Genomic DNA, 25,466 nt, shown 5'->3' with positions numbered 1-25,466 from the left:
CCTATTGGCCCATCTGATCAAGATCCTGTTGTAATCTGAGGTAATCTTCTTCGCTGTCCACTACACCTCCAATTTTGAAGTCATTTGCAAACTTACTAGCTATACCTCTTATGCTCACATCCAAATCATTTATATAAACGATGAAAAGTAGTGGACTCAGCACCGATTCTTGTGGCACTCCACTGGTCACAGGCCTCCAGTCCGAAAAATAAACCTCCACCACCTTACTGTCTTCTACCTTTGAGCCAGTTCTGTATCCAATTGGCTAGTTCTCCCTGTATTCTATGAGATTTAACCTTGCTAACCAGTCTCCCATGGGGAACCTTGTCAAATCCTTACTGAGGTCCATATAGATCACGTCTATCGCTCTGCCCTTATCAATCATCTTTGTTACTTCTTCAAAAAACTCAATTAAGTTTGTGAGACATGATTTCCCGTTCACAAAGCCATGTTGACTATCTCTAACCAGTCCTTGCCTTTCCAAATACATGTACATCCTGTCCGTAATGATTCTCTCCAACAACTTGCCCACCACCAATGTCAGACTCATTGGTCTATAGTTCCTTGGCTTGTCCTTACCACCTTTCTTAAACAGTGGCACCATGTTTGCCAACCTCCAGTCGTCGGGCACCTCACCTGTGACTATTGATGATACAAATATCTCAGCAAAGGGCTTCCTCACGTCCCTAGCTTCCCACAGAGTTCTAGGGTACACCTGATCAGGTCCTGGGATTTATTCACTTTTATGGATTTCAAGACATCCAGCACTTCCTCCTCTGTAATATGGACATTTTGCAAGATGTCACCATCTATTTCCTTATATTCTATATCTTCCATGTCCTTTTCCACAGTAAATACTGATGCAAGATACTCATTTAATATCTCCCCCATCTCCTGCGGCTCCACACAAAGGCTGCCTTGCTGATCTTTGAGGGGCCCTACCCTCTCACTAGTTACCCTTTTGTCCTTAATGTATTTATAAAAACCCTTTGGTTTCTCCTTAACTATTTGCCAAAGCAATCTCATGTCCCCTTTTTGCCTTCCTGATTTCCCTCTTAAGTATACTCCTACTGCCTTTATACTCTTCTCCTGCCTATACCTGATATATGTTTCCCTCTTTTTCTGAACCAAACCCTCAATTTCTTTAGACATCCGGCATTCCCTATATCTTCCAGTCTTTCCTTTCACCCTGACAGGAATATACTTTCTCGTTATCTCATTTCTGAAAGCTTCCCATTTTCCAGCCATCCCTTTACCTGCAAACATCTGCCCCAATCAGCTTTAAAATTTCTTGCCTAATACTATCACAATTGGCCTTTCTCCAATTTAGAACTTCAACTTTTAGATCTGTTCTATCGTTTTCCATCACTATGTTAAAACTAATAGAATTATGGTTGCTGGCCCTAAAGTGCTCCCCCACTGACACCTCAGTCACCTGACCTGCCTTATTTCCCAAGAGTAGGTCAAGTTTTGGTCCTTCTCTAGTAGGTACATCCACAATCTGAAAGTCAGAGGAGTGTTAGATGACACGTCTCTGCAGGTGACCAAGTGTTTTAGACGGTGAATAAAGTGTCAACAGCTGAATAACCAGTGAAGGGATAACCTATAATCTGATTAAGTGAGGCAGAGAGTCAATGACAAAAAAAATTAACATAAGGTGCTGCTGGAGTCAAACCAAATTACTGGAATAACATGATAGGTATAAGAGTCATATGCCAAGGGTTTAACCAAAGTCGTAAGTAATTCAAAACTGTACAAGCTAATTGAGGTAGTGAGATCACAACAATTTATCAAGTTGATGGTGTCAAAACAGGTCAGTAAGGAAGATTTTACAGATACAGAACAGTACGGTCGGGTCACATATGCAGTTCCTTACTGTCCTGTTTTGGTGGCATCACCTTGATAAATTGTTATAATCTCTCTGCCTTAATTAGTTTGTCAGTTTCAAATTACTTATTACTTTGGTTAGACCCTTGGCATGCAACTCTTACGCCTATCATGTTATTCTAGTCATTTAGTCCATCTGCAGCACCACCTGATGCTCAATTTTGAAATTATCTCTCTGACTCATTTGGTCACCTGCAGAGACGTATTATCTGACACTGATCTTTTGATCTCTCTGCCATTAAACTCCGTGGCTGTGTGCTCTTCTCTCTCACTTCACCTGACGATGGAGCAGCACTCCGAAAGCTTGTGATTTCAAATAAACCAGTTGGACTATAACCTGATGTCACGTGACTTCAGACTATCTACCTCAGTCCAACACCAGCACATCCACTTTCACATCTACCTCCAGATCAGATTGTATGACCCAGGATATTGGAGAAGTAACGCAATAGCATTGCAGTGAATGGAGAGAGCTGCTGGATCTGGGTGACATCAACATGAATCTGAAAACTGATTCCATTTCTCCGGGAAGTATAGTGATGGAATAATTAGGACATTGGTCTAGTTATCTAATAATCCAGAAAACATGACAATTTGAAAATCTCTGTTCAATTTTAAACAGTTACCAGATTATCATACAAACCCAATTAGTTCCATAAACCCTTTTAGGGAAAAATAAATCCGCTGTTGTTAATTGGTCTGGCCTAATGACTCCAGTGTTGAAAAATGTCATGCTGGAAAAACACAGCAGGTCAGGCAGCATCCGAGGAGCAGGAGAATTGACTTTTCGGGCATAAGCCCTTCTTCAGGAATGAGGCTGGTGTGCCAAGTGGGCTGAGATAAAAGGTGGGGGAGGGGGGGTGAAATTGGGGGAGGGGCACTGGGAATACGATAGGTGGAAGGAGGTGAGGGTGAGGGTGATAGGCCGAAGAGGGGGTGGGGGGGCGGAAAGGTCGGGGAGAAGATTGCAGGTCAAGAGGACGGTGCTGAATCCGGGGGTTGGGACTGAGATAAGGTGGGGGGAGGGGAAATCTACATTCATCCCTTGTGGTTGGAGGGTTCCTAGGCAGAAAATGAGGCGCTCTTCCTCTAGACGTCGTGTGGCCAGGGTCTGGCAATGGAGGAGGCCAAGGACCTGCATGTCATTGGCGGAGTGGGAGTTAAAGCGGAGTGGGAGTGGGAGAGGGAGTTAAAGCAACAGATACTATTTATAAATTCTGTGTTAGAATTGAGCCCTCCACTATCACCTGATGAAGGAGTAACGCTCCAAAACCTAGTGCTTCCAGTAAAACCTGTTGGACTATAACCTGGTATTGTGTGATTTTTTTTTAACCTTGTAGAGTGAGTTTCTGTGGAAAACTGGAACAAATTACTTTCTTTTACAAGTCATAGTGTTGTGTGATTTTTAACTTTGTCCACCCCAGTCCAACACCGGCAACTCCAAATCAGCACTCTACAAGACTAGTGTCTGTTGCTTTAAGGTTGACCAGTGCCTGTCTGTTCAGGCATGAGGACTGCAGATTCTGGTAAGTCAGAGATGAAAAGTGTGGTGCTGGAAAAGCACAGCAGGTCAGGCAGCATCCAAGGAGCAGGAGAATTGGCGTTTCAAACATAAACCCTTCATCAGGATAGCTGTCAGGAATTTGTACCATCCACTCATTTAAACAACCAAAGAGAGAAATCAGCATTGTCTAGTGGTTTGCAACTGTTTTGTTTGGCCACGGTCCCCTTAGGAGCTCTTCTCAGGTTCCAGGGCACCCTTTTCAAACAGGAATACCACACAAGCACAGAGACAGAAGATCATTTATTCTTGAACACCCTGTGGTCCCTTACAAATGTGCCCTATATGGCCCCCGTGAAAACACTGGGTGCTTGCAGATCTAACTCATCAGACAAATAAAAGATGTCCCACCTTGAGGCAAACAAAATTCCGATGTGCTGGTAAAAGAGCTCATGGGGAAGTGTGTTACAAGTGTCCCAGTTAAAGTTTACTTGTAGAGTGAACTTATTATACGTCTTGTAACAATGGGTGTTGTCCCAAGCTTTCCAATGCTGGGGAGAGATTTTTTACTGGGAATTATTTGGTTGTAAGCCCCCAGATAGGAAAGGGAGGTGTAGAAGGGATTGAATAACTAGAAAAAGACTAACAACACGTGGCAGCAAGACCAGGAACCAAAAAAACATTGGAAAGCCCACAGGGTCCAGTAAAACCAATGAGTTTTGGAGTAGCTCAAGAAGATTGACTTGGATCAAATGCACTGGAGGTGGCACACAGGCCAGGAACCATGAAAGGCTCAGGGGCCCCTCTGGGATAGGAAAACCCTTCGAGGTTTGGCGTGGCTATGGAAGAATCACTTGAATTAAACAGGGCTGAAGACAGGTCAGCAGTATCCGAGAAGGTCTGAGTTGTATATAAAGAAGACAGACCTACAGCTGTAAAAGGAGGCCAAAACAAAAAGCAGCAGAGCAGGTGAGGAAAATACACAGGGCCAGAGGCAGAGATCTGGCAAACAGATAACTTCATGTCAAATTTACTGGAGGATTAAAGGAGCCTTCAGTCAGGCCAGGGGAAAGTGAAGGTGAAGCCTTACTGGGGAAGAGTCACAGGGGGAGCACAGCTGACACTGAACATTCACCTGATGGTGGTAGTGTTCCAGGGAAAATGGGTAAGGTTATGGAAAAGCCCAATCCCAAAAACAACGGGAGGGGAGCATTTTCTCACATCAGACACTACTGCTTGTGGCAAGCAAGAGCACACAGTGAGTTAAACACAGCCTCACTCATGACAGGATCCAAGCAACACAACCAATCAAATCAGGTTGGTATAAATTTAAATGAAAGTGAGGTGCAGACACCATCCAGGAAGTAAAACTTAGATTACCACCATTTAATTTTCTAGAGGCCAAAACTGTAAAAGTGCCTGAATCTGGAACTGAGCAGTAAAGGGAAATGGTTAAAACTTAGGCAGATGGAACTAATGCAGCTGCTAGTCCAAAGCACATTTTGAATCCAATTTAGGACAAGGGACTGGGTACAGAATGGGTGTGCTGTCATTCCAATCTTTGGAAGTGAGTCAACTTCCAACTAATCTCAGGATCATCACAAAACATAATGCTTTAATCAAATTGTTTAAACATCTCCATTTATCTGTCTGGTGGACTCAGATCAACAGAAAACTAACTAACCAGGTTTCTACACTTATACCAGCTAGAACTACCATTCATTACAAAGAAATAAGTCCTAACCACAGGAAAACAAAACATGAATTATCAATTTATAACTCATCTTAGTCCCCATCATAAGGCCCTACACACACAGACAGATACAGAAAGATACACCAATGTAGATGTTATAGTGAAGGCAAAAATGCTGTTGAAGCTCAGGCTCAATAGCACCAGTCCACAGGAGTCAACGAGATGGTCCTTTTGCTTCTTCCAAGTCCTTCTGCTCTCCTATCTTTGTATCCAGATTCTTTCAGTTCTTTGCTGAAAACACAGGGCAGTCAATACATTAATTGTTGACAACAGTTTGTGACAACAGCTTATAAGGAATGATGACTATCTTTAAATTCTTGGTTCCTTTACTACACAGAGAGGAAAAGAAAGATGCTATGTCTTGCAGTCTGAGACCTTCTGCCTCTGTAATGTTCACACACAAGTTCATAATCTGCCCAGGAGCTAATCAGAGTCTTGCCATGTTAATGATCCTGTGATACACAACTGATCCAAATTGAAAGTCAAATCCCATTTTTGTCCACAATACCAAAAGAAAAGTAAAAAGATGGGACTACACAGCTGTTATTTCATGTTGACCGAGTAATAGAACATTCACTGTAAACAAAAAATCGAAATTTTGTTTGTGTTCATTTTTCATAGTGGGGGGGGGGGGGGGGTGGTGGTGGGGGGATGCTATACTAGTAAAAAATATGAACCATATGGATTATAAAATCATCACCTGATATACAGAGATCTTTCAGGGATAAAATACTTTTTAAAAAAAAGAAACATAGACTCTAAGGAAACTGCAGTAGTCACCTGATTTCAGACTGCTATACACATCTGTATGGAGATAACTATTTTATCTAAAGATGCTGAAAGCAGGCAACTGAGTTGGCATCAAGAAATTCACATCTCCTGTTTCAGTCACACTTGATTGTAATTCTACATCTAGGGAAATGTACGACTCACCTGCCAGTTAGCTAGCTTGGAAAGACAATGGAGCTAGACTTTAGAATATATACTGAGCTATGGTACGCCAAGTGCCTTTGAACAGCATAGAGTCATAGAGTCATAGAGATGTACAAAGGCTGCCTTTTGCATCCACAACTGATGACTCCATCGTGCAACCCTCAGACAGAGTTGAAGTGTAGATAAAATTCTTCAACCACAGGCATCGTGGGGCAGCTGATTGGCCTCCTGAAGATCTGTTTCCAATACTTGAACTGTTCAGATAGGCATTTGCACTATACCTTGGACAGAGTGTGCTGCATAATCCCAGCATGCTGCTCCCTGGACAACTATAGCAAAGAACAAGAAACTGTGATGAATACAGAAGACCTGGGAGAGTGGCAGCGGTCTCCTGAAGAGGAGAATACTGGACAGGACAAATGTCACCTGCTTTATCATAAAGCTCATTTGTATCAGGCACAATAACCCAGACAGATTTTTCTTGACCTCCACTTCCTATAGATGAATGTGCAGTGATTAATCATTGACTGTAAAATTGTTCATACATGACATGCAAGATTTTAAGTTCTGAGAGGAAAATGTAGCTTCTGTTTGTTTCATATCTGTTCAATTTTAGTTGGTGTAAATCAAGGCTAATCTTTGCAACATTTTGGAGGCTTTCCTGCATGTGACAGGCCCACATTCATCATGGAGAAGATGCTGAGCTTTGGGGGGCATTCAGGAAAGCATAGCAGTGACATCCAGAGGCTTGTAAAGTGAGATGCAGCTAAGGACCAGTGAGGTATGTGGGCCAGCACTTACACAGTCATAGGTGCATGATTGGATAGTTGTATATGTAAGGAAGAGTCACCTATGTGCATGAGGTGAGTTGGCTTGTAGATTCTGTGGTACTACATTGGTGGTGAAGGACAACATTGAATTGTCAACACTTACCAGATAGATGGCTGGGGCTCCAAGATGGCAGCAGGGCAGTGAATACTGGTAAAAGCTGGAATACACCAGCAGTGGCAAGTGCTTCTACGGTGGGTGGGAGAACTGGGCTAGCACTGGACAAGGAGGTCGCTATAGGGGAACTGTAGGGAGTTAATGAGGTGAGTTTGGGATGATCATGCTAGAATTGCTCACTAGACCTCATGGAGAAAAACCATCCATGAAACACAATAGAATTGGCGCTTCTGAAAAATCTGGTAAGATTCAGACCCCTCTCTCCCCCTTTCTCTTTCTGCCTGTTACTTCCATCATTTTGAAATAAAGCATCTGGTGACAATGCAACGTGTGATAACAACCATTTATCGAGAACATAAAATTATCAATATATTCTATTAATGCTATGGATGCTATGCACTGGCCTCAAGTTTAAAATTTAAGACGTGAGCAACTCTGAGGTCTTTTAAACTGAATAGACTTATCTGTTACCAGCCCACACCACGTTCTCGTTTAAACCTATTACCTGTGTTTGTGTCTGTGTATGCTTGATGCTGTGTTTTATTATGTTAATCTTGGGGGTTAATAGGTAAGAAATTCTTTCTTTCACTCAAGAAAATCTTGTACTTATTTCATCTATTTAGTTTAGTTTAGCCCATTTATTTAGATCTAGTTAATTTCATCTTTAATTGGCATGTGATTATAATTCCACATTAAAAAGGGGGGAGCTAATTCCTCCTCCTCACATAAGTCATAACAATCACCACAGCCAAATTTGAAACCACAATGTGACACTAAGAGGGGAAAAACGTCTATTCATATAACATCAAACACGTGATTTATACTCAATGAACAACATTGCTTTGCAGCTACTGTTAAATCTGCATATATCATTTCATTTCCTTTCATATACATCTCGTACTTAATCACATGAATGACACTTCCCTTTTTACATTAGTTACATATTCTAGCTTCAATCAAATCATCTCCACAGTCGTATAAATTGAACGCAGATACGTTTTGGATTTCTGCATTAAAGGTAAGTGTTGCAAAAGTGTACCATGTCAGATTAAATTAAACGTTGTGCTTGTTTAGAAAGATGAAGAAGCAAGTTGAATCTTTATAGGAATTTTATCCAGGTAAATATTTAACAATGGTTTAAGTAATACAGAAATGGCAAATTGTAATATCAAAAGCTCATATTTATTGCATTCTAGGATTGTATCTATCACAATGGTAGCACAGTTATTCTGTTGGTGCGTTGTTTTAAAACTTTAAATAATATTAGCCCTCATCTATTGGATATTCTGCTGGACCCACTGAAATATTAAATATTTCATTGATTAGATCTGCATGTTAAACATTTAATGATTTGTATTTTGCGATTGAAAGCATTAAATAATAAGAAAGGCAGTATTACAGAATCTAAATACGGTGAACCAGTAAAAACTCAATAATTCGCAGACTAGGGTGCAAGGATGCTGAGCACACTCCAGAAAAATACCTTGGGGTGTCTTTTAAGGGACAGAATTGATACAGCTGCTGCTCTTGAAAGTACAACAAAGCTTGTGCTCTATCTCCAAAGAGATTAATCTCTGTGTTCCTCTGCAGTCCTGCGAGAGTGTTAAGAACAGAACTAGGAAAAACCCAGTTACACCCTGTGAGCTTTGTTTTCAGTTCTGCCTGGCTTGTTCACATGAGATGATCACAGAACCTTTCTAACTTCCAGAGGCAATCGGAGAAAATATTCAGAGGGGCTTCTGACTGGCAGACATGTTCACTTTTTTTCTGAAGAAGGAAGTAGTTTCTTCGCTGTCGTACTGATATGAGGAACAATTCAAATCAAATGGTACCAGTTAACTGTTTTATTTTGTGCTTGCTTGCACCGTTGAATGAATAATCAGTAACTGCACTTCCTGAGGTTCTTTATTATAGTCTTGCTGACCTACCAGAATAACAGTTCACTGCAAAAATAACTGCGCTGCAAGAACACTTTTATTTCTGTTGTGCTGCAGGGACACTGTTGTTTTAAATTCCAGGTTATAACTTCATCATACAATCACAGGAAAGATAATGATTCTCCACTGTGGCAGTCTGCAACTTGGAAGTTAAGATTTTCTGTGGCAGGTATCAATGTTTGTGAAAGATTGTGTAGGGTTCTAATTTTAGCAATTCCTATCCTTTCTAATTTAGTCAAGTTTCAGTATCCACAATAATGCTGTAACGTTGTTGATAAGAATAAAAGAAAGAATCCAGGAGAGGTTTTGCTCAGTTGTGTTAAATGACTGAGATATCATACATCTTAAAGGAATAGTGTGCAGTGTTTGTGATTTCTGGAAAATACATCAATCTGTTGTTTTAGAGGACTTAGAGCTTTTACTAAAAATAATGAATGGAGAAACACGTTCCCAGTTCATTACAACATTGCAAACACATAGAAATCCTACTCCAGCTTATATACTTTGTTTTAACAATAGTTTGATGGCACTAGTTAGTTGTATCTCAATGGTCTTTAAACTACTTGATACCTTCAGATTCATAACCAACCCTATTCTCCTGTGACCATACTGTGCCCTACCTTTAAGTCTGAGTCAGTAAATAGGTTTGACTGATACCAAATCTGACCCTTTACTTTCAAAGTTCAAATGAAGTAACTTGGAGCTGTTTTGAAGAATGCTATGTGGGCTATTTGACAGCCTTGCATCTCTTGGCCGCACCAAGGAAAGGACTGATTTATAAAAGACGTTAGTTGAATGACATTATTTTGCTTTTGTTCTGCTTCTGAATGGTCTTCACCCGATAGCCAAACTGCAGTGACTTCCTTGCTCAGACCAGAGTTAAAATCGTAGGCTGTGGGACAGGCTGAGCAACAGACCCCCATCTGTATATTTGAAGAAGGATCCTGTTGACAATTCAGTTGCTTGTAACACCAGTAAATATGTTTCTGCTAACTGTGTTGGATTAACACCCTTTCCGTGGTATCAACACCGCGTGGAGACTCTCTCTGAAGACAACCTCAAAGCTGCTTCCTGAAAATGTTCATGGAGAAACATGATAGGAAATATGAATGTAATAGAACACTTGGGAGGTCTCACTTGTATAGATCTTAAACTACATTTAAACTATAAATAGAACCAAATTTGATGATGATGGAAGTAGAAGTGAACTTCAGCACACACTTTGTGCAGGTATGTACAAATGAGCTTTATATTTTTGGACCCACTCTTTTAACTGACTATAACTGAGTCAAAGTTTCATCACTTGTGCTATTTCAAGGCCTCACACACACACACCACTTTTATATGTAAGACCAGCAGGCAATACCACAGTTTACACTTACATTTGGTTACAGGTCGTAAATGACTGCTCGGTCACTTGTGAAGATTCAAACCAAGCAAGGTATTTTGATACTGCTGTTTTTGCTTTAAAAGCAATCAACCCAACTGTTACCAGGTGGTGATTTGTATTAGATAGATGTTGAATGTAGACATTTAATATCATGGTGAACTACAAAATAGATGAAATGTTACGTGTATAGTAGCTCATCATTCTGCCGGTATTGTTCTGCCTGGCATGAATAAGTTGTAAGGTGAAATTAGAATGGTTATACTTCTAAAGGGATTAATTATAGTTTAGACGAGAACAATGCAATTGAGTCCTTCCATTTACCTAACATCAATTTAGTAAATTGGGACAAAATACAATTACAGCATAAAGATATATTGAGATGCGCATTTAATGCTTCCTTGTGTGTCTGTAAATATCGTGAATACAGGCTTTGTGGATAGCTCCAATGTTTTCAGATTCAATATGCTTCTTTTTCTCTTTCACTATGTCAGTTTGTGTAATTTTTAAAAAAACATTCTATTGAAATATAATAAACTGGACAAGAATTTTTACACTGACATTACTGCGAAAGGCAATTCATCGTCTCTTATGGGAACGGCAGACGATTGTTAAGAAAAGCTTCCTTGTGCTACAGTTGAAATACTGAAACAATCAAAAGCAAAAATTGCACTGGATAACCTCAACAGATCTGGCAGAATCTATGGAGAGATAAAACAGAGGTAATGTTTTGAGTTCAGTGGTTCACCAGACTAGGGCTGTTAACTCTGTCTCAAAGGTCTCAAAGTGTCTACAGCTCATAAGAATGAACTTTTGAAGAGCGATGACTGTGGTAATACTGGAAATGCAGCAGTCAATTTACATTCAGGAAACTCTCACAAAGGGCAATAACTCAATAATCTGTTTTTGTGAAGCTTCTTGAGAGTCAAATATTGACCAGGACACAGGGGATCACTTCCCTGTTCCTCTTTAAGATAACACCAAGCAGGAAAATAAGTTTAACACCTCATCAGAAAGCTGGCTGTTCTGACACTGCAGTGCTCTCTCAATGCTATACTTGAGTGTCAGCGTGGATATTTTAACTCAAGCCCTGCAAGGGACTTGAGCCCATTACCTTGTGACTCAGAGAAAAGCAGGGAGCAATAGATTTTTAAAAATTAGAGATTTTGTTAGAGAAGGGGCAAAACTGTTTTCTTTATGCACAGGATTTTGAGACTGCATTAATTGTTGAAGTATAGACCATAATATCAACCTTTAAAAATAGACTAGTGGTTTAGGATTTTGGGATAAGGACTACTGTCAGAAGCTTATCACCAACATGATGGGTTGAGCTAAATGGTCCAATCTGTTTTGCAATTTTAATGTATTTGGATGAGAAGTATATTATTATCTTTGGTTAAAAAAAAGAGGAAATGAATAGAAACAGAATGCGATTCTTAACCAATGATTCTCACACTGGATTACAGCCAAGTGTAATGGAAATCTTAGCTTGTATTTTATCCATTCTTTAACGTACAGACATTAAATACCTCATCTGAAACACTTTAACATTACTTACTAATGCTAGGAAAATAACACAGAGCCAATTATTTTTGTTCATGATTAGTTTCTCTGTGACTTACTCTTGCAAAACTGGTTATGTAAAAGCCAGTGTCACATTTCATTTTTGATCTGAATGTCATTTCAAAACAGTGAAGTTCTTCATGAATGTTATTCTTCTTTGTTAACTTTTCAACTGAAACTATCAAACCTGAGTGAATTCCAAACTGGATTGGAATAGTTGAATAATTTTATGACTGCATTAGCTTTAAAACTGTTCAGTCATTCATTTAGTTGGAGTGTCTTTCTGCCAATTAAGTACTTTCTCATTTTCAAATTGGCTATTGCCCTGTAAAATTCACTGAATATTGCTAAATAATGTGCACATGCCTCTCAGTTGATTTAAAATATCAGCACAATTGAGCTTTTCAAACTGTTGTGTTGGTTAAACGTAGTCAAAAAGCATGGAAAAGCACAGCAGATCAGGCAGCATCTGAGGAGCAGGAGAGTCGACGTTCTTTTTCTGAGTCAAAAACAGAAATTGCTGGGAAAGTTCAGGAGGTCTGGCAGGATCTGTAGAGAGAAATCTGAGTTAATGTTTTGGGCCAAGTGACCCTTCTTGTTTTCTGATTGGCAGAATCTGTCCCGTGGGATACTGCAGGCATCAGTGCTTGGACTCCAGCGCTTCACAATATTTTTAATCATTGAGAAGAGGCAATTAAATGCAATACCCCTTCAAGTTTGCAGTCAACTGAGTGCAAACTCTGGGTGGGAGAATGAACTGTAAGGAGAATGCAACGATGCTTCAGTGTGTTTTTATCAAGTTGAGTGAGTGAGCTCGTGCATGGAAAATGAAATATAATGTGAATGAATGTGAAGTTATCCATTTTAGTTACAAAAAACGGGAAGGTGGGTTATTATCAGAACGGTGAAGGATTGGGAAATGGTGAGGTATAATAAAACCTGGGTATCCTCGTACAGCAATCACTGAAAGTAACCATGTAGGTGCAGCAGGTGGTGAAGCAAACAACTGGTATGTTGGCCTTCATCGTGAAAGGGTTCGAGTCCAGGAGCAGGGATACCTTGCTGCAATTGCGCAGAGCCTTGGTGAGATCACATCTGGAGTACTGTGTGCAGTTTTGGCCTCCTTATCTGTGGAAGGATGTTCTGACCATGGAGGGAATGAAATGCAGGTTTAACAGACTGATTCTGGGATGGCAGGATGAAGTATGAAGAGAGACTGGGTGAATTAGGAGTATACTCATTGTAGTTTAGAAGAACAGGAGGAGATTCTCATAGGAAGATGTAAAATTTTAACAGGACTAAACAGGCTAATCACAGGAAGGATATTCACAATGACCAGGGGATGGGGCCAAGAACCAAAGGTCACAGTTTAAAGATACAGGGTAGGCCATTCAGGACTGAGATGAGGAGAAATTTCTTCATCCAGCCTTTGGGAGTCTCTGCCACAGAATGTAGTTGATGCCCAAACATTGTATATTTTCAAACAGCAGTTAGATATAGTTCCTAAGGCTAAAGGCATTAAAGGGGAGGGAGAGAAAGCTGGAACAGACTACTCAGTCAAATAATCAGCTATCGAAAGGCCAACTGCCTACTCTTGTTCCTAATTTCGATGTTCTGTGTCTATAACCTGTTGCCCACTACACAACTTCACTTCTCAAAGATTTACAAACACTATTTACAAGTTCACCAGTATTTCTCCAAAAATAACAGGAACCAAGTTGCTCCTGCACCAGGTTGCTGATAAATAAAATTAAGTCAGTGGTGTCACATCATTCCCTCCTGTGGAGCTTTCTGTGGCAGTTTTCCAGATGATCACTGCTGCTACTTTTCTGCTACCTCTCCAATATGTGGCACTGGGAAAAGCTGGTTTAAGTTAGTCACTCCCACCAATTCTACTTCTGCTTTCGTTTATCTTGTGATTAATCATAGAGAATACACCACCCTAGAGAGGGACTGTTCTTAACAAGAAGGTTTATTGCATAACAGCAATAAATACAACTGTATTTGGTCAAGTATCATTCTGAGGACCTTAGGTGGCTGGTACAGACACATCTGCTCCCTTCAAAAAGAGGAGAAGAACTCCTTACTTCCATTCACAGACAATGCATGACAACAGTAGGAAGGGAGGAGCCAATGTAATGTGAACTTTAACCCATTCAGAACTGTTACCTTATAAACACATCCTGACATTTTAATTATTTGGTTTATACGTTTATAATCACCTTTAATGACTTGCCCCTTTCTGACACTCAACAACACACATTGCAGTATTGTCTCTTTACTCTCCATTATAACTACCGCTATGCTCCCCCATGGACTGAAAATTTACTTGCAATTTATTGCATTTACCACTGAGATCGAACTTGACTTTAAGCATTGATTTAGATCTGCAGATATTTTATATCTTTCCTGTCTTTTACTTACATTGAATGTACAATTTGTTGGAAACAAAAACAGAAATTGCTGGAAAAGCTCAACAAGTATGGCAGCATCTGTGGAGAGAAATCAAAGTTAACGTTTCGGGTCGAGTGACCCTTCCTCAGAAGTAGAGCAGTTCTGAGGAAGGGCCATTTGACCTGAAATGTTAACTTTGATTTCTCTCTACAGGTGCTGCCAGATATGCTGAGCTTTTCCAGTAATTTCTGTTTTTGTTTCTGCTTTAAAGCATCTGCAGATCTCTTGGTTTTTATCTGGTACAAATTATTGGCATTGTTAAATTTATATATCTGATACCACAATGCAGGACCATGCAACAAGACACTGGAAAGGAATCGTATTGTTTGTGCTTGATTAATGAGTCCATGCAGGCCATGGTCCAGTTAACAAACTGTTTAGGCACTGCCACTTTCCCACATGGACAGAGGCAATTATACATGGAATCATTTCAGAAACTAGCCACTTGATTTGTCAAGGCAGAATATCAGCATTAGGTTTCGAAGTTGTTTCATTTATATGAATGATTTGGATGTGAACATGGGAGGTATGGTCAGTAAGTTTGCAAATGACACCAAAATTGGAGGTTCTAGTCAACAGTGAAGAAAATTACTTCAGAGTGCAATGGGATCTTGATCAGACGGGCCAACGGGACAAGGATTGGCCGATGGAGTTTGATTTAAATAAATATGAGGTGTTGCATTTTGGAAAGGCAAATCAGGGCAGGACTTCTACATTTAATGGTAAGTTCCTGGGGAGTGTTGCTGAACAACGAGACCTTGGAGTGCAGGTTCATAGTTTCTTCAAAATGGAGTCACAGGTGGATAGGATGGTGAAGAGGATGTTTGGTATGTATTCCCTGATTGGTCAGAGCATTGAGTTTAGGAGTTGGGAGGTCATGTTGCAGCTGTAGAGGACATCGGTTAGGCCACTTTTGGATTATTGTGTGCAATTCGGGTCTCCCTCCTAGAGGAAGGATGTTGTGAAACTTGAAAGAGTTCAGAGAAGATTTACAAGGATATTGCCAGGGTTCGAGGGTTTGAGCTATAGGGAGTGGCTGAATAGGCTGGGCTGTTTTCCCTGGAGTGTCAGAGGTAGTGCTGATAGAAGACAAACTAAATTTAAGGTGAAAAATCCATGAATTGGGATACAAATCACACAGGTATATTGTGGCAACTAAGGAGCAAACAAAATTGTTATGGAACAATTGGTGGAAAGAGGCACAAGGTGTTTATGTGTGGGTCAGGGTATAAATGTCAAAGGGAGCTTCTAAAATAGTAAAGTACAGATTTGAAATGGTCTAGACTTGGAATTTTGATTTTTGCATGGTTCCAGATCCTCTAAACACCATAACCACTGGTAAACCATTACAAAACAGAAGGCAGCCCCTAGCAAAAGTCCCAGAGTCCTGAGTTGAAGGAATTAAGTGCCCCTTAATAGCACACTCTGATCGAGGGATGGATTCCAACTGGGAAAATGGTGTATCATGATGTGTTCTGTGTGATAGAATCTATTGTCCTCAATTTGATCATGGGTTAGATTAGATTACTTACAGTGTGGAAACAGGCCCTTCGGCCCAACAAGTCCACACCGCCCCGCCGAAGCGCAACCCACCCATACCCCTACATCTACCCCTTACCTAACACTACAGGCAATTTAGCATGGGCAATTCACCTGACCTGCACATCTTTGGACTGTGGGAAGAAACCGGAGCACCCGGAGGAAACCCACGCAGACACGGGGAGAACGTGCAAACTCCACACAGAGAGTCGCCTAAGGCGGGAATTGCCTAAGAAAGAAATTATTAAAGGAAATGTTCTGACTCTGCTGTGTACAGTACTGCACTATGGGGACAAAGATGGAAAGGATTTGTATAAACTGGGAGGTAACAGGTAAACTGGCTCAGAAAGAGGAAACAGAAACATGACCAATTACACAGGCGCAATTCTGAATAAGCATCACTGGACCCAAAGTGTTAACTCTGCTTTCGCTCTGCAGACGTTACCAGACCTTTATGATTAGATTACTTACAGTGTGGAAACAGACCCTTCAGCCCAACAAGTCCACACCGACCCTCCAAAGAGCAACCCACCCAGAACCATTCCCCTACATTTACCCTTTCACCTAACAGTACGGGCAATTTAGCATGGCCAATTCACCTGACCTGCACATCTTTGGACTGTGGGAGGAAACTGGAGGAAATTCATGCAGACACGGGGAGAATATGCAAACTCCACACAGACAGTTGCCCGAGGCGGGAATTGAATCCAGGTCTCTGGCGCTATGAGGTAACAGTGCTAACCACTGTGCCACCGTGCTGCCCAGAAATTTCTGTTTTTGTTTCTGATGTCTAGCATGCACAACTCTTTGCTTTTTTCTTGTTTACTAGAAAACATCAGACCTGGCTGCCCTGAATGATACACGTTTATGTATGGTACATGGTTGCTCATTTGGAGAATTCAAAACTTGGTTGTTTGTCCTCATGGGTCCACAATAGCTTTCAAATAGGCCATAAGCATACAGGATATCCTCATGAACCTGTGCCAACTGCAACTGACCTCTGAGTAATACCCAGTGCCAATGAACTATGGGCGTATAATTAGACTGTAATGGGAGTGGGATTGGGCAGCGACAATGGCTGATACCAGCCTACCGGGTGGTGAATATTGGGATCATCCAAAATCGGATATACTCCTATAGGAAGGATGTGGTGAAACCTGAAATGGTTCAGAAAGATTTGCAAGGATGTTGCCAGGGTTGGAAGGTTTGAGCTATGGAGAGACGCTGAATAGTCTGGGGCTATCTTCCTGGATCATTGGAGGCTAAGAGGTGACTTTATAGAGGTTTATAAAATCATGAGGGGCAAATAGACAAGTTCTTTTCCTGGGGTAGGGGAGTCCAGAACTGGAGAGTATATGTTTAGGGTGAGAGGGGAAAGATTTAAATAGGACCTAAGGGGCAACTTCTTCACACAGAGGGTGGTACGTGCATGGATTGAGTTGCCAGAGGACGTGGTGGAGGCTGGTACAATTACAACATTTAGAAGGCATCTGGATGGGTATATGAATCAGAAAGGTTCAGAGGGATATGCACAAAGTGAGGACTGGGCCAAGGCTGGCAAATGACACCAGATTAATTTAGAATATCTGGTCAGCATGGACAAGATGGACTGAAGGGTCTGTTTCTGTGCTGTACATCTCTATGACTCTAAGAAAGTTCACCAACACACTGATCTAAGTTAATCGTGTAACCTTTGGTTCTCTGACTCCGACAGTTCCAGATTTACATAAAATTAAGTGAACAAGGCTGGTGAAAATAGCCAATGTATAAATCAGAAGCAATATAAAAAAAAATTGGAAGCAAATGTAGTTGAGCCATCATTTGGGTTAAAACAAGGATCCCTCTCTGCTCTCAGGTGAATAGAAAAAATTGAGTGTCACTATTTCAAAGAAGGTTCACCCCTAGAGACTTGTCCAAAATTTATCCTCAATCAGCATCAGAAAAATAGATTATCTGTGAGCAAATTGGCTGCTGTGTTTCCTACCTTTTAAAAATGGCTGTACTCCTAACTCCAAGGAAATGAAAAGCATTCTATAACAGCCAGTCATTTTTCTTTCAAAAAAGAGGTTTGTTTCTGGGGAGGTCTCAAATGTCTGAAGTAGAAATAACACTGTTGCCGGTGTTGGACTGGGGTGAACAAAGTTAAAAATCACACAACACCAGGTTATAGTCCAACAGGTTTATCTGGAAGTACGAGCTTTTGGAGGGCTGCTCCTTCATCAGGTGGCTAGTGAGACAGGATCACAGGACACAGACTTTACAGTAAAAGATCTGTATCAGTATGTGTCCTGTGATCATGCCCCACTAGATTAGAGAGGTGCTGGAAAAGCACAGCAGTTCAGGCAGCATCCGAGGAGCAGTAAAATCGACGTTTCGGGCAAAAGCCCGAATATTCCTGTATTCCTGATGAAGGGCTTTTGCCCAAAACGTCGATTTTACTGCTCCTCGGATGCTGCCTGAACTGCTGTACTTTTCCAGCACCACTAATCCAGACTCTGGTTTCCAGCATCTGCAGTCATTGTTTTTACCTATCATGCCCCACTAGCTAACTGATGAAGGAGCAGCCCTCCGAAAGCTTGTACTTCCAGATAAACCTGTTGGACTATAACCTGGTGTTGTGTGATTTTTTTTACTTAGAAATAGCTCTTCATGGAGCAGGTTTGTTGAGATTAGCATTTCTGGCAGGCACAGTTAAAATTGAAATGACCGATCTTGAACTCAGTAAGCCACTGCATTAAGGAAACAAGTCAGTTCAGATTCCCAAATCTAAGATTCCCATTCAGCTGGAAGATATTCTTTGTTTGGATTTCACACCTGAGTGTTATTCAAACTTGATGTAATATGAGACTCCTGTGTGGTCTATGTTTCATTTTCGCAGCTTTCCTTTTCTTTATGTTGGCCTTGGACCCATTTGTGATTTGGACATCTGTACCAACCATAGGATGATTTCAGTTCAATCCACACAGAAATTTGGAACAATTGTTTTAGCTAAGAAAACCTACAGCATTTTCCCAACAACTAAGAAGTTGTCCCAGTGCTCTTCCAACAATGCTAATTCCATCTTCAATGCACATTATAAACTATGAAATCCTTACCACCTTGTATCTTTGTTTAATTATGCACATTTGCTTATTTCTCTAGGTAAACCAACAGAGGACACTGGTTAATCTGCCTGTTCTGCTGCCCTTGATGCAATGACCTACAATACTTCAATCAGTAACTTAGACTGTAAACCTCAAGAGCTAGTTATTTTCATCCCTATTTTACTAAGTGTGATTTTTCTAATTGGTTGTGTCCTGAGTGTTTTGAGCATTTATACCTTTTGGTTTCGCTTCAAGAAATGGAAAACGGGGATGATCATCCAGTTTAATCTGGCTTTATCAGATATGACAATCTTGCCGGCAGCACCATTAATGATCAGCTCCTTCTCCATGGCGAATCATTGGCCATTTGGACAGTTCCTGTGTCAGTTTAAAGTGTTCTTGTTATTCATACATATGTATGGCAGTATCTACTTTCTCACTTTGGTGAGTGTGCATAGATATATCACAGTTGTACGTTTGACTAAACACAATATTTTTAAGAACCAAAGATTTGTGAAGTCAGCTTGCATAGGCATATGGATTTTCCTCTTTATAAGTGCATTGCCATTCTTTTTTGTCCTCAAGACGTCTGAAGGATACAACATTACCCAATGCTTGCGTATACACCAAACTGAAATGTCAACTGTCTATTTTACATGGAGCATGGTCATTTTATTTCCTGGGTTCATCATTCCATTTGGCATTTCCGTCACTTGCTATATCCTGCTTGGATCTTATATAGTCAAAATGGACACCACCCTTGCAAGTGGAAAGGCAATGAAAGTGAAATCAATGGGGATGATTGCTGTGTCTCTAGTTACATTCGTTGTTTGCTGTCTGCCAGTACAGGTGTCACGTTTAGTTGCTGTTACAGTGAAACAGTTCCACCCTGAGAATTGCAGGTTGCTGTACAAGATCGAAGATATTTATTACACGTCTATTGTGCTTGCCAATGTGAACTGTTGCCTGGATCCTCTACTCTATTGGTTTTCCAGCAGAAAATTCCAAGAAGCTTTCAAAAGTACTCTAAGTGCATTCAAATGCCTTTGTAAAGAACCGAATCAAAGTAGCTTCAACACAGAAAACTCATCTACAGCAGCAAGACCCATTGATTAGACAATTAAATGTTTTGACAGAGTTTAATATAAATGACCCTTCATTGTATCTTATACGTGAACGCAGTTGAGCACATTTTAGTGAATCAATTACAACTAGAGAACTGCAAGATGTCACATTTTAATGATTACCTCCAACAATACAGATGTTTCATTGGCTATGGTTGTGTTGAAGTGTCTTGACAGGTGAACAATGCTGTAAAAACAATGACTGCAGATGCTGGAAACCAGATTCTGGATTAGTGGTGCTGGAAGACCACAGCAGTTCAGGCAGCATCCAAGTAGCTTCGAAATCGACGTTTCGGGCAAAAGCCCTTCATCAGGAAGACAATGCTGTATGAATGCCCAGTTTTTTTCGTCAACATTAAAAGTATTTTGTCAAATGAAATGCCAACAACCAGCAAGCATTTCCTGGCTCCACTTTCTACTGAAAATGTTCTAAATGTAAAATAATATATTTTCAGTGACACTATTACAATACAGAGAAAGAAAAAAAAGCAGCTTTGCCAGATATTGGTAATAATAGATGCAGCAAAGTAACAAGAAACTTTACTTTCAGGTGTTTGATTCAGAAACTGTTTCAATGGGTTGTGCATAAAAGGATTGCATGTTTCACTGGGTTCTGGGTCAGAATTTTGCTCAATGAAAAGGTGTCAATGTCAGGAGGTCTCAAATACTGGAAAGCAGAAACAATGCTTTGTGTAACTGGTTCTTTGAGATTCATTTCTCTATGCAAACACAGTTAAAGTTGAAATGAGCTCAGAGTTCTGTTGCTTCACAGGAAACTCAAAAAACAATTTATCACAAATACACTTCCCTAAACTGAATACCAGCATGCAACTGCAAGATAATCTGAAATCAGATATTTACAGGAGCAAAGTTACAAAACCATGTAGAAACCATAGTTGACAAATCCAAAATTGTAGGTTTACCCGAACACCATTGACTTTTAATTCTACAGAGTGTTTCATCCATCCACATTAAGATTATGTCCTGAAAGGCAGCCTGATTGACAAGCCTGGCATGCTTCACAGGAATGGAAGCAGCATCGAGGAGTGATAGAGTCGTGGAGATGTACAGCACAGAATCAGACCTTTCATTGCAACTTGTCCATGTCAATCAGATATCCTAACGTAATCTAGTTCCATGTGCCAGCACTTGGCCCATATCCCTCTAAATCCTTCCGATTCATATACCCATCTAGATGACTTTTAAATGTTGCAATTGTACCAGCCTCCACCACTTCCACTGGCAGCTCATTCCATACATGCAACAGCCTCTGCATGAAAAAGTTGCCCCTTAGGTCCCTTTTATATCATTCCCCTCTCACCCTAAACCTATGCTCTCTAGTTCTAGAATCCCCCAGCCCAGGGAAAAGACCTTGTCTATTTATCCTATAAAATTTGATCAAGAGACAGATCACGATAAAACATTTAATCAAGAGTTTGTAATTTATTGGCGATGAAGCGAGAGATTGGATGGGTAGAACTGGGTGGGGACAAGGATGATCAGTAAGTTCCAGGATGGATGTTGGGGCCTCGGTTAGGCTGTCAAATCACGGAAGATTGTTGGTGGATGGGGGGAGGGGAGAGAAGGGGTGTTGGATGATAAACTGAAAGACTATGAGAAGATTGCGTGGGTGATGGGTAGCAAATGGATGGAACATCAATGGTTGTCACTGAGGTGGAGGAAAGACTTTACAGGGTTAAGCTGTTGATACAGGAGGGAATAATGCTGCCTCTGCTGGCCTACTGGTTATGAAAGGCACTTCACTGATGATTGCATCCCGGTTGACTCTCTTCAGTTAGCAAATAGTCGTAGAGTCATAGAGATGTACAGCATGGAAACAGACCCTTCAGTCCAACACGTCCATGCTGACCAGATATCCCAACCCAATGTAGTCCCACCTGCCAGCACCCTGCCCATATCCCTCCAAACTCTTCCTGTTCATTGAACCATCTAGATGCCTTTTGAATGTTGCAATTGTACTAGCCTCCACCACTTCCTCTGGCAGCTCATTCCATACACGTACCACCCTCTGAGTGAAAAAGTTGCCCCTTAGGTCTCTTTTATATCTTTCCCCTCTCACCCTAAACCTATGCTCTCTAGTTCTGGACTCCCCGACCCCAGGGAAAAGACTTTGCCTATCTACCCTGTCCATGCCTATCATAATTTTGTAAACTTCTATTAGGTCACCCCTCAGCCTCCGATGCTCCAGGGAAGACAGACCCAGCCTGTTCAGCCTCTCTCTGTAGCTCAAATCCTCCAACCCTGGCAACATCCTTGTAAATCTTTTCTGAATCCTTTCAAGTTTCACAACATCCTTCCGATACTCCGACTCAATACTCTGACCAATAAAGGAAAGCATACCAATCGCCTTCTTCACTATCCTATCTACCTGTGACTCCACTTTCAAGGAACCATGAACCTGCACTCCAAGGTTTCTTTGTTCAGCAACACTGCACCTCGCATTTATCTGAATTAAACTCCATCTGCCACTTCTCAGCCCATTGGCCCATCTGGTCAAGATCATGTTGTAATCTGAAGTAACCCTCTTCGCTTTCCACTACACCTCCAATTTTGGTGTCATCTGCAAACTTACTAACTATACCTCTTAGGCTCACAACCAAATCATTTATGTAGATGACAAAAAGTAGAGGACCCAGCACCGATCCTTGTGGCACTCCACTGGTCACAGACCTCCAGTCTGAAAAACAACCCTCTACCATGACCCTCTCTCTTCTACCTTTGAGCCAGTTCTGCAACCAAATAGCTACTTTTCCCTGTATTCCATGAGATCTAACCTTGCTCACCAGTCTCCCATGGGGAACCTTGTCGCACGTCTTACTGAAGTCCATATAGATCACATCTACTGCTCTGCCCTCATCAATCCTCTTTGTTACTTCTTCAAAAAGCTCAATCAGGTTTGTGAGACATGATTTCCCACGCACAAAGCCATGTTGACTATCCCAAATCAGTCCTTGCCTTTCCAAATACATGTATATCCTATCCCTCAGGATTCCTTCCAACAACATGCCCACCACTGATGTCAGACTCACTGGTCTATAGTTCTCTGGCTCACCACCGATGCCAGGCTCACCGGTCTATAGATTCCTGGCTTGTCTTTACTGCCCTTCTTAAACAGTGGCACCACATTTGCCAACCTCCAGTCTTCCGGCACCTCACCTGTGACTATCGATGATACAAATATCTCAGCAAGAGGCCCAGCAATCACTTCTCTAGCTTCCCACAGAGTTCTCGGGTACACCTGATCAGGTCCTGGGGATTTATCCACTTTTAACCATTTCAAAACATCCAGCACTTCCTCCTCTGTAATCTGGACATTTTTCAAGATGTTACCATCTATTTCCCTACAGTCTATATCTTCCACATCCTATTCCACAGTAAATACTGATGCAAAATATTCATTTACTATCTCCCCCATTTTCTGCGGCTCCACACAAAGGCCACCTTGCTGATCTTTGAGGGGCTCTATTCTCTCCCTTATTGGGATCGTATTATAGACCCCCTAATAGTCAGAGGGAAATTGAGAAACAAACTTGTAAGGAGATCTCAGCTACCTGTAAGAATAATAGGGTAGTTATGGTAGGGGATTTTAACTTTCCAAACATAGACTAGGAGTGCCATAGTGTTAAAGGTTTAGATGGAGAGGAATTTGTTAAGAGCGTACAAGACAATTTTCTGATTCAGTATGTGGATGTACCTACTATAGAAGGTACAAAACTTGACCTACTCTTGGGAAATAAGGCAGGGCAGGTGACTGAGGTGTCAGTGGGGAAGCACTTTGGGGCCAGCGACCATAATTCTATTCGTTTTAAAATAGTGATGGAAAGGGATAGACCAGATCTAAAAGTTGAAGTTCTAAATTGGAGAAAGGCCAATTTTGACGGTATTAGGCAAGAACTTTCGAAAGCTGATTGGAGGCAGATGTTTGCAGGTGAAGAAATGGCTGTAAAATGGGAAGCCTTCAGAAATGAGGTAACAAGAATCCAGAGAAAGTATATTCCTGTCAGGGTGAAAGGGAAGGCTGGTAGGTATAGGGAATGCTGGATGACTAAAGAAATTGAGGGTTTGGTTAAGAAAAAGAAGGAAGCATATGTCAGGTATAGACAGGATAGATCGAGTGAATCCTTGGAAGAGCATAAAGGAAGTAGGAGTATACTTAAGAGGGAAATCAGGAGGGCAAAACGGGGACATGAGATTGCTTTGGCAAATAGAATTAAGGAGAATCCAAAGGGTTTTTACAAATGTATTAAGGACAAAAGGGTAACTAAGGAGAGAATAGGGCCCCTCAAAGATCAGCAAAATCTCTCAAGATACAGGAAATCTGATGAGTTATAGATAGAAATACTCTTCAAATGGAGGAATGTAATCAATCTAATTGTGTTCAATGATATCCCAGCCCCTCCTGATTGCAATCACCTCCACTCAGGCGTCATCAAAACAAATACTTTGGGTTCTCGTTTAAAACTTGTTGACATTTGCACTTCTCACTTGATTTTGAGACATCCAGCCCGGGGGATTTAAACTACACCCTCTACTGTCTCCTCCATTTAATTTTATAAAGCTTTTATACATGTAATGCTCATTTAAAAATAACTGACAAAACTAGTTTCTGGAAAAAAAGTTTTTGCAGTACTTTAGGTAATTAAATGTGACTAGAGATGGCAATGTTCTTGTTTAAATCATGCGTTTGGTGTCAATGCATGTGTTCAATAAAATAATATCTTCCAGCTACCATTGGACTCATCTCTCTTAATTTTCATTTCCATTTACTTCACTCTATAGTAGTGAACTGCTATAGCTGACCTGATATTGTTCCATTTATACTGTTTCTCAAAGTCAAAATTAGCTCATGTGTGTGTTGTTTTTGAAAGATTACTGGAGAAGTAATACATGAAATGTTTGCATTTTACACTTCAGTCTCTACACTTATATGACATAGAGTCATTTTGTTCTTTCTGAGAAAGTACATAAGAAGAAGTATGACAGGCAGAAATAACAATATGTGATAACTACTTTTAACATGATATTACTCACATACTGACCATTGCTGTGTACAATTGTATTCTGTTCCTTAACTTCAGAAATAACATAAGCTATGACTTTCTATGAAGTGACAAGCCTAAATCGAAAACTCAGACAGAATGTGCTTGTGATATATATTTATATATATATATAAATATAATGATTCATTTCCGACCATCTTTTGCAAATAATATTCAATCACATTTTAAATATCTTATTTAGCAAATTAACTTAAAAATGTCAATTGAAATTGCAAAAGATTAAAATTTGGTTAAGATGCCTTATATATTCACTCAGAGGTGTTTGATTACAATCTGATG

The 25,466-nt window shown here is 40.6% G+C and overlaps 1 protein-coding gene across 3 annotated transcripts; it reads left to right on the top strand.

Annotated features, from left to right (window-relative positions):
• The first annotated feature begins 7,962 nt into the window (after window positions 1-7,962).
• Window positions 7,963-24,846, top strand: LOC140469217 (P2Y purinoceptor 4-like). 3 transcript variants are annotated; one of them, XM_072565540.1, is made up of 2 exons: window positions 7,963-8,037; window positions 19,041-24,846. In XM_072565540.1, the coding sequence occupies exon 2, from the start codon at window positions 19,094-19,096 to the stop codon at window positions 20,096-20,098; it is 1,005 nt and encodes a 334-aa protein (XP_072421641.1). In that variant the 5' UTR covers window positions 7,963-8,037; window positions 19,041-19,093; the 3' UTR covers window positions 20,099-24,846. The 3 variants fall into 3 exon arrangements, with proteins under 3 accessions (XP_072421641.1, XP_072421642.1, XP_072421643.1); XM_072565541.1 differs by lacking the exon at window positions 7,963-8,037 and adding an exon at window positions 8,738-8,847; XM_072565542.1 differs by lacking the exon at window positions 7,963-8,037 and adding an exon at window positions 10,077-10,186.
• The last annotated feature ends 620 nt before the right edge of the window (window positions 24,847-25,466 follow it).

Source organism: Chiloscyllium punctatum, chromosome 49 (assembly GCF_047496795.1).
Source record: "Chiloscyllium punctatum isolate Juve2018m chromosome 49, sChiPun1.3, whole genome shotgun sequence".
Taxonomy (NCBI): Eukaryota; Metazoa; Chordata; class Chondrichthyes; order Orectolobiformes; family Hemiscylliidae; genus Chiloscyllium; species Chiloscyllium punctatum.
The sequence above is the reverse complement of the archived record's forward strand: the minus strand, read 5'-3'. Positions and strand labels throughout refer to the sequence as shown.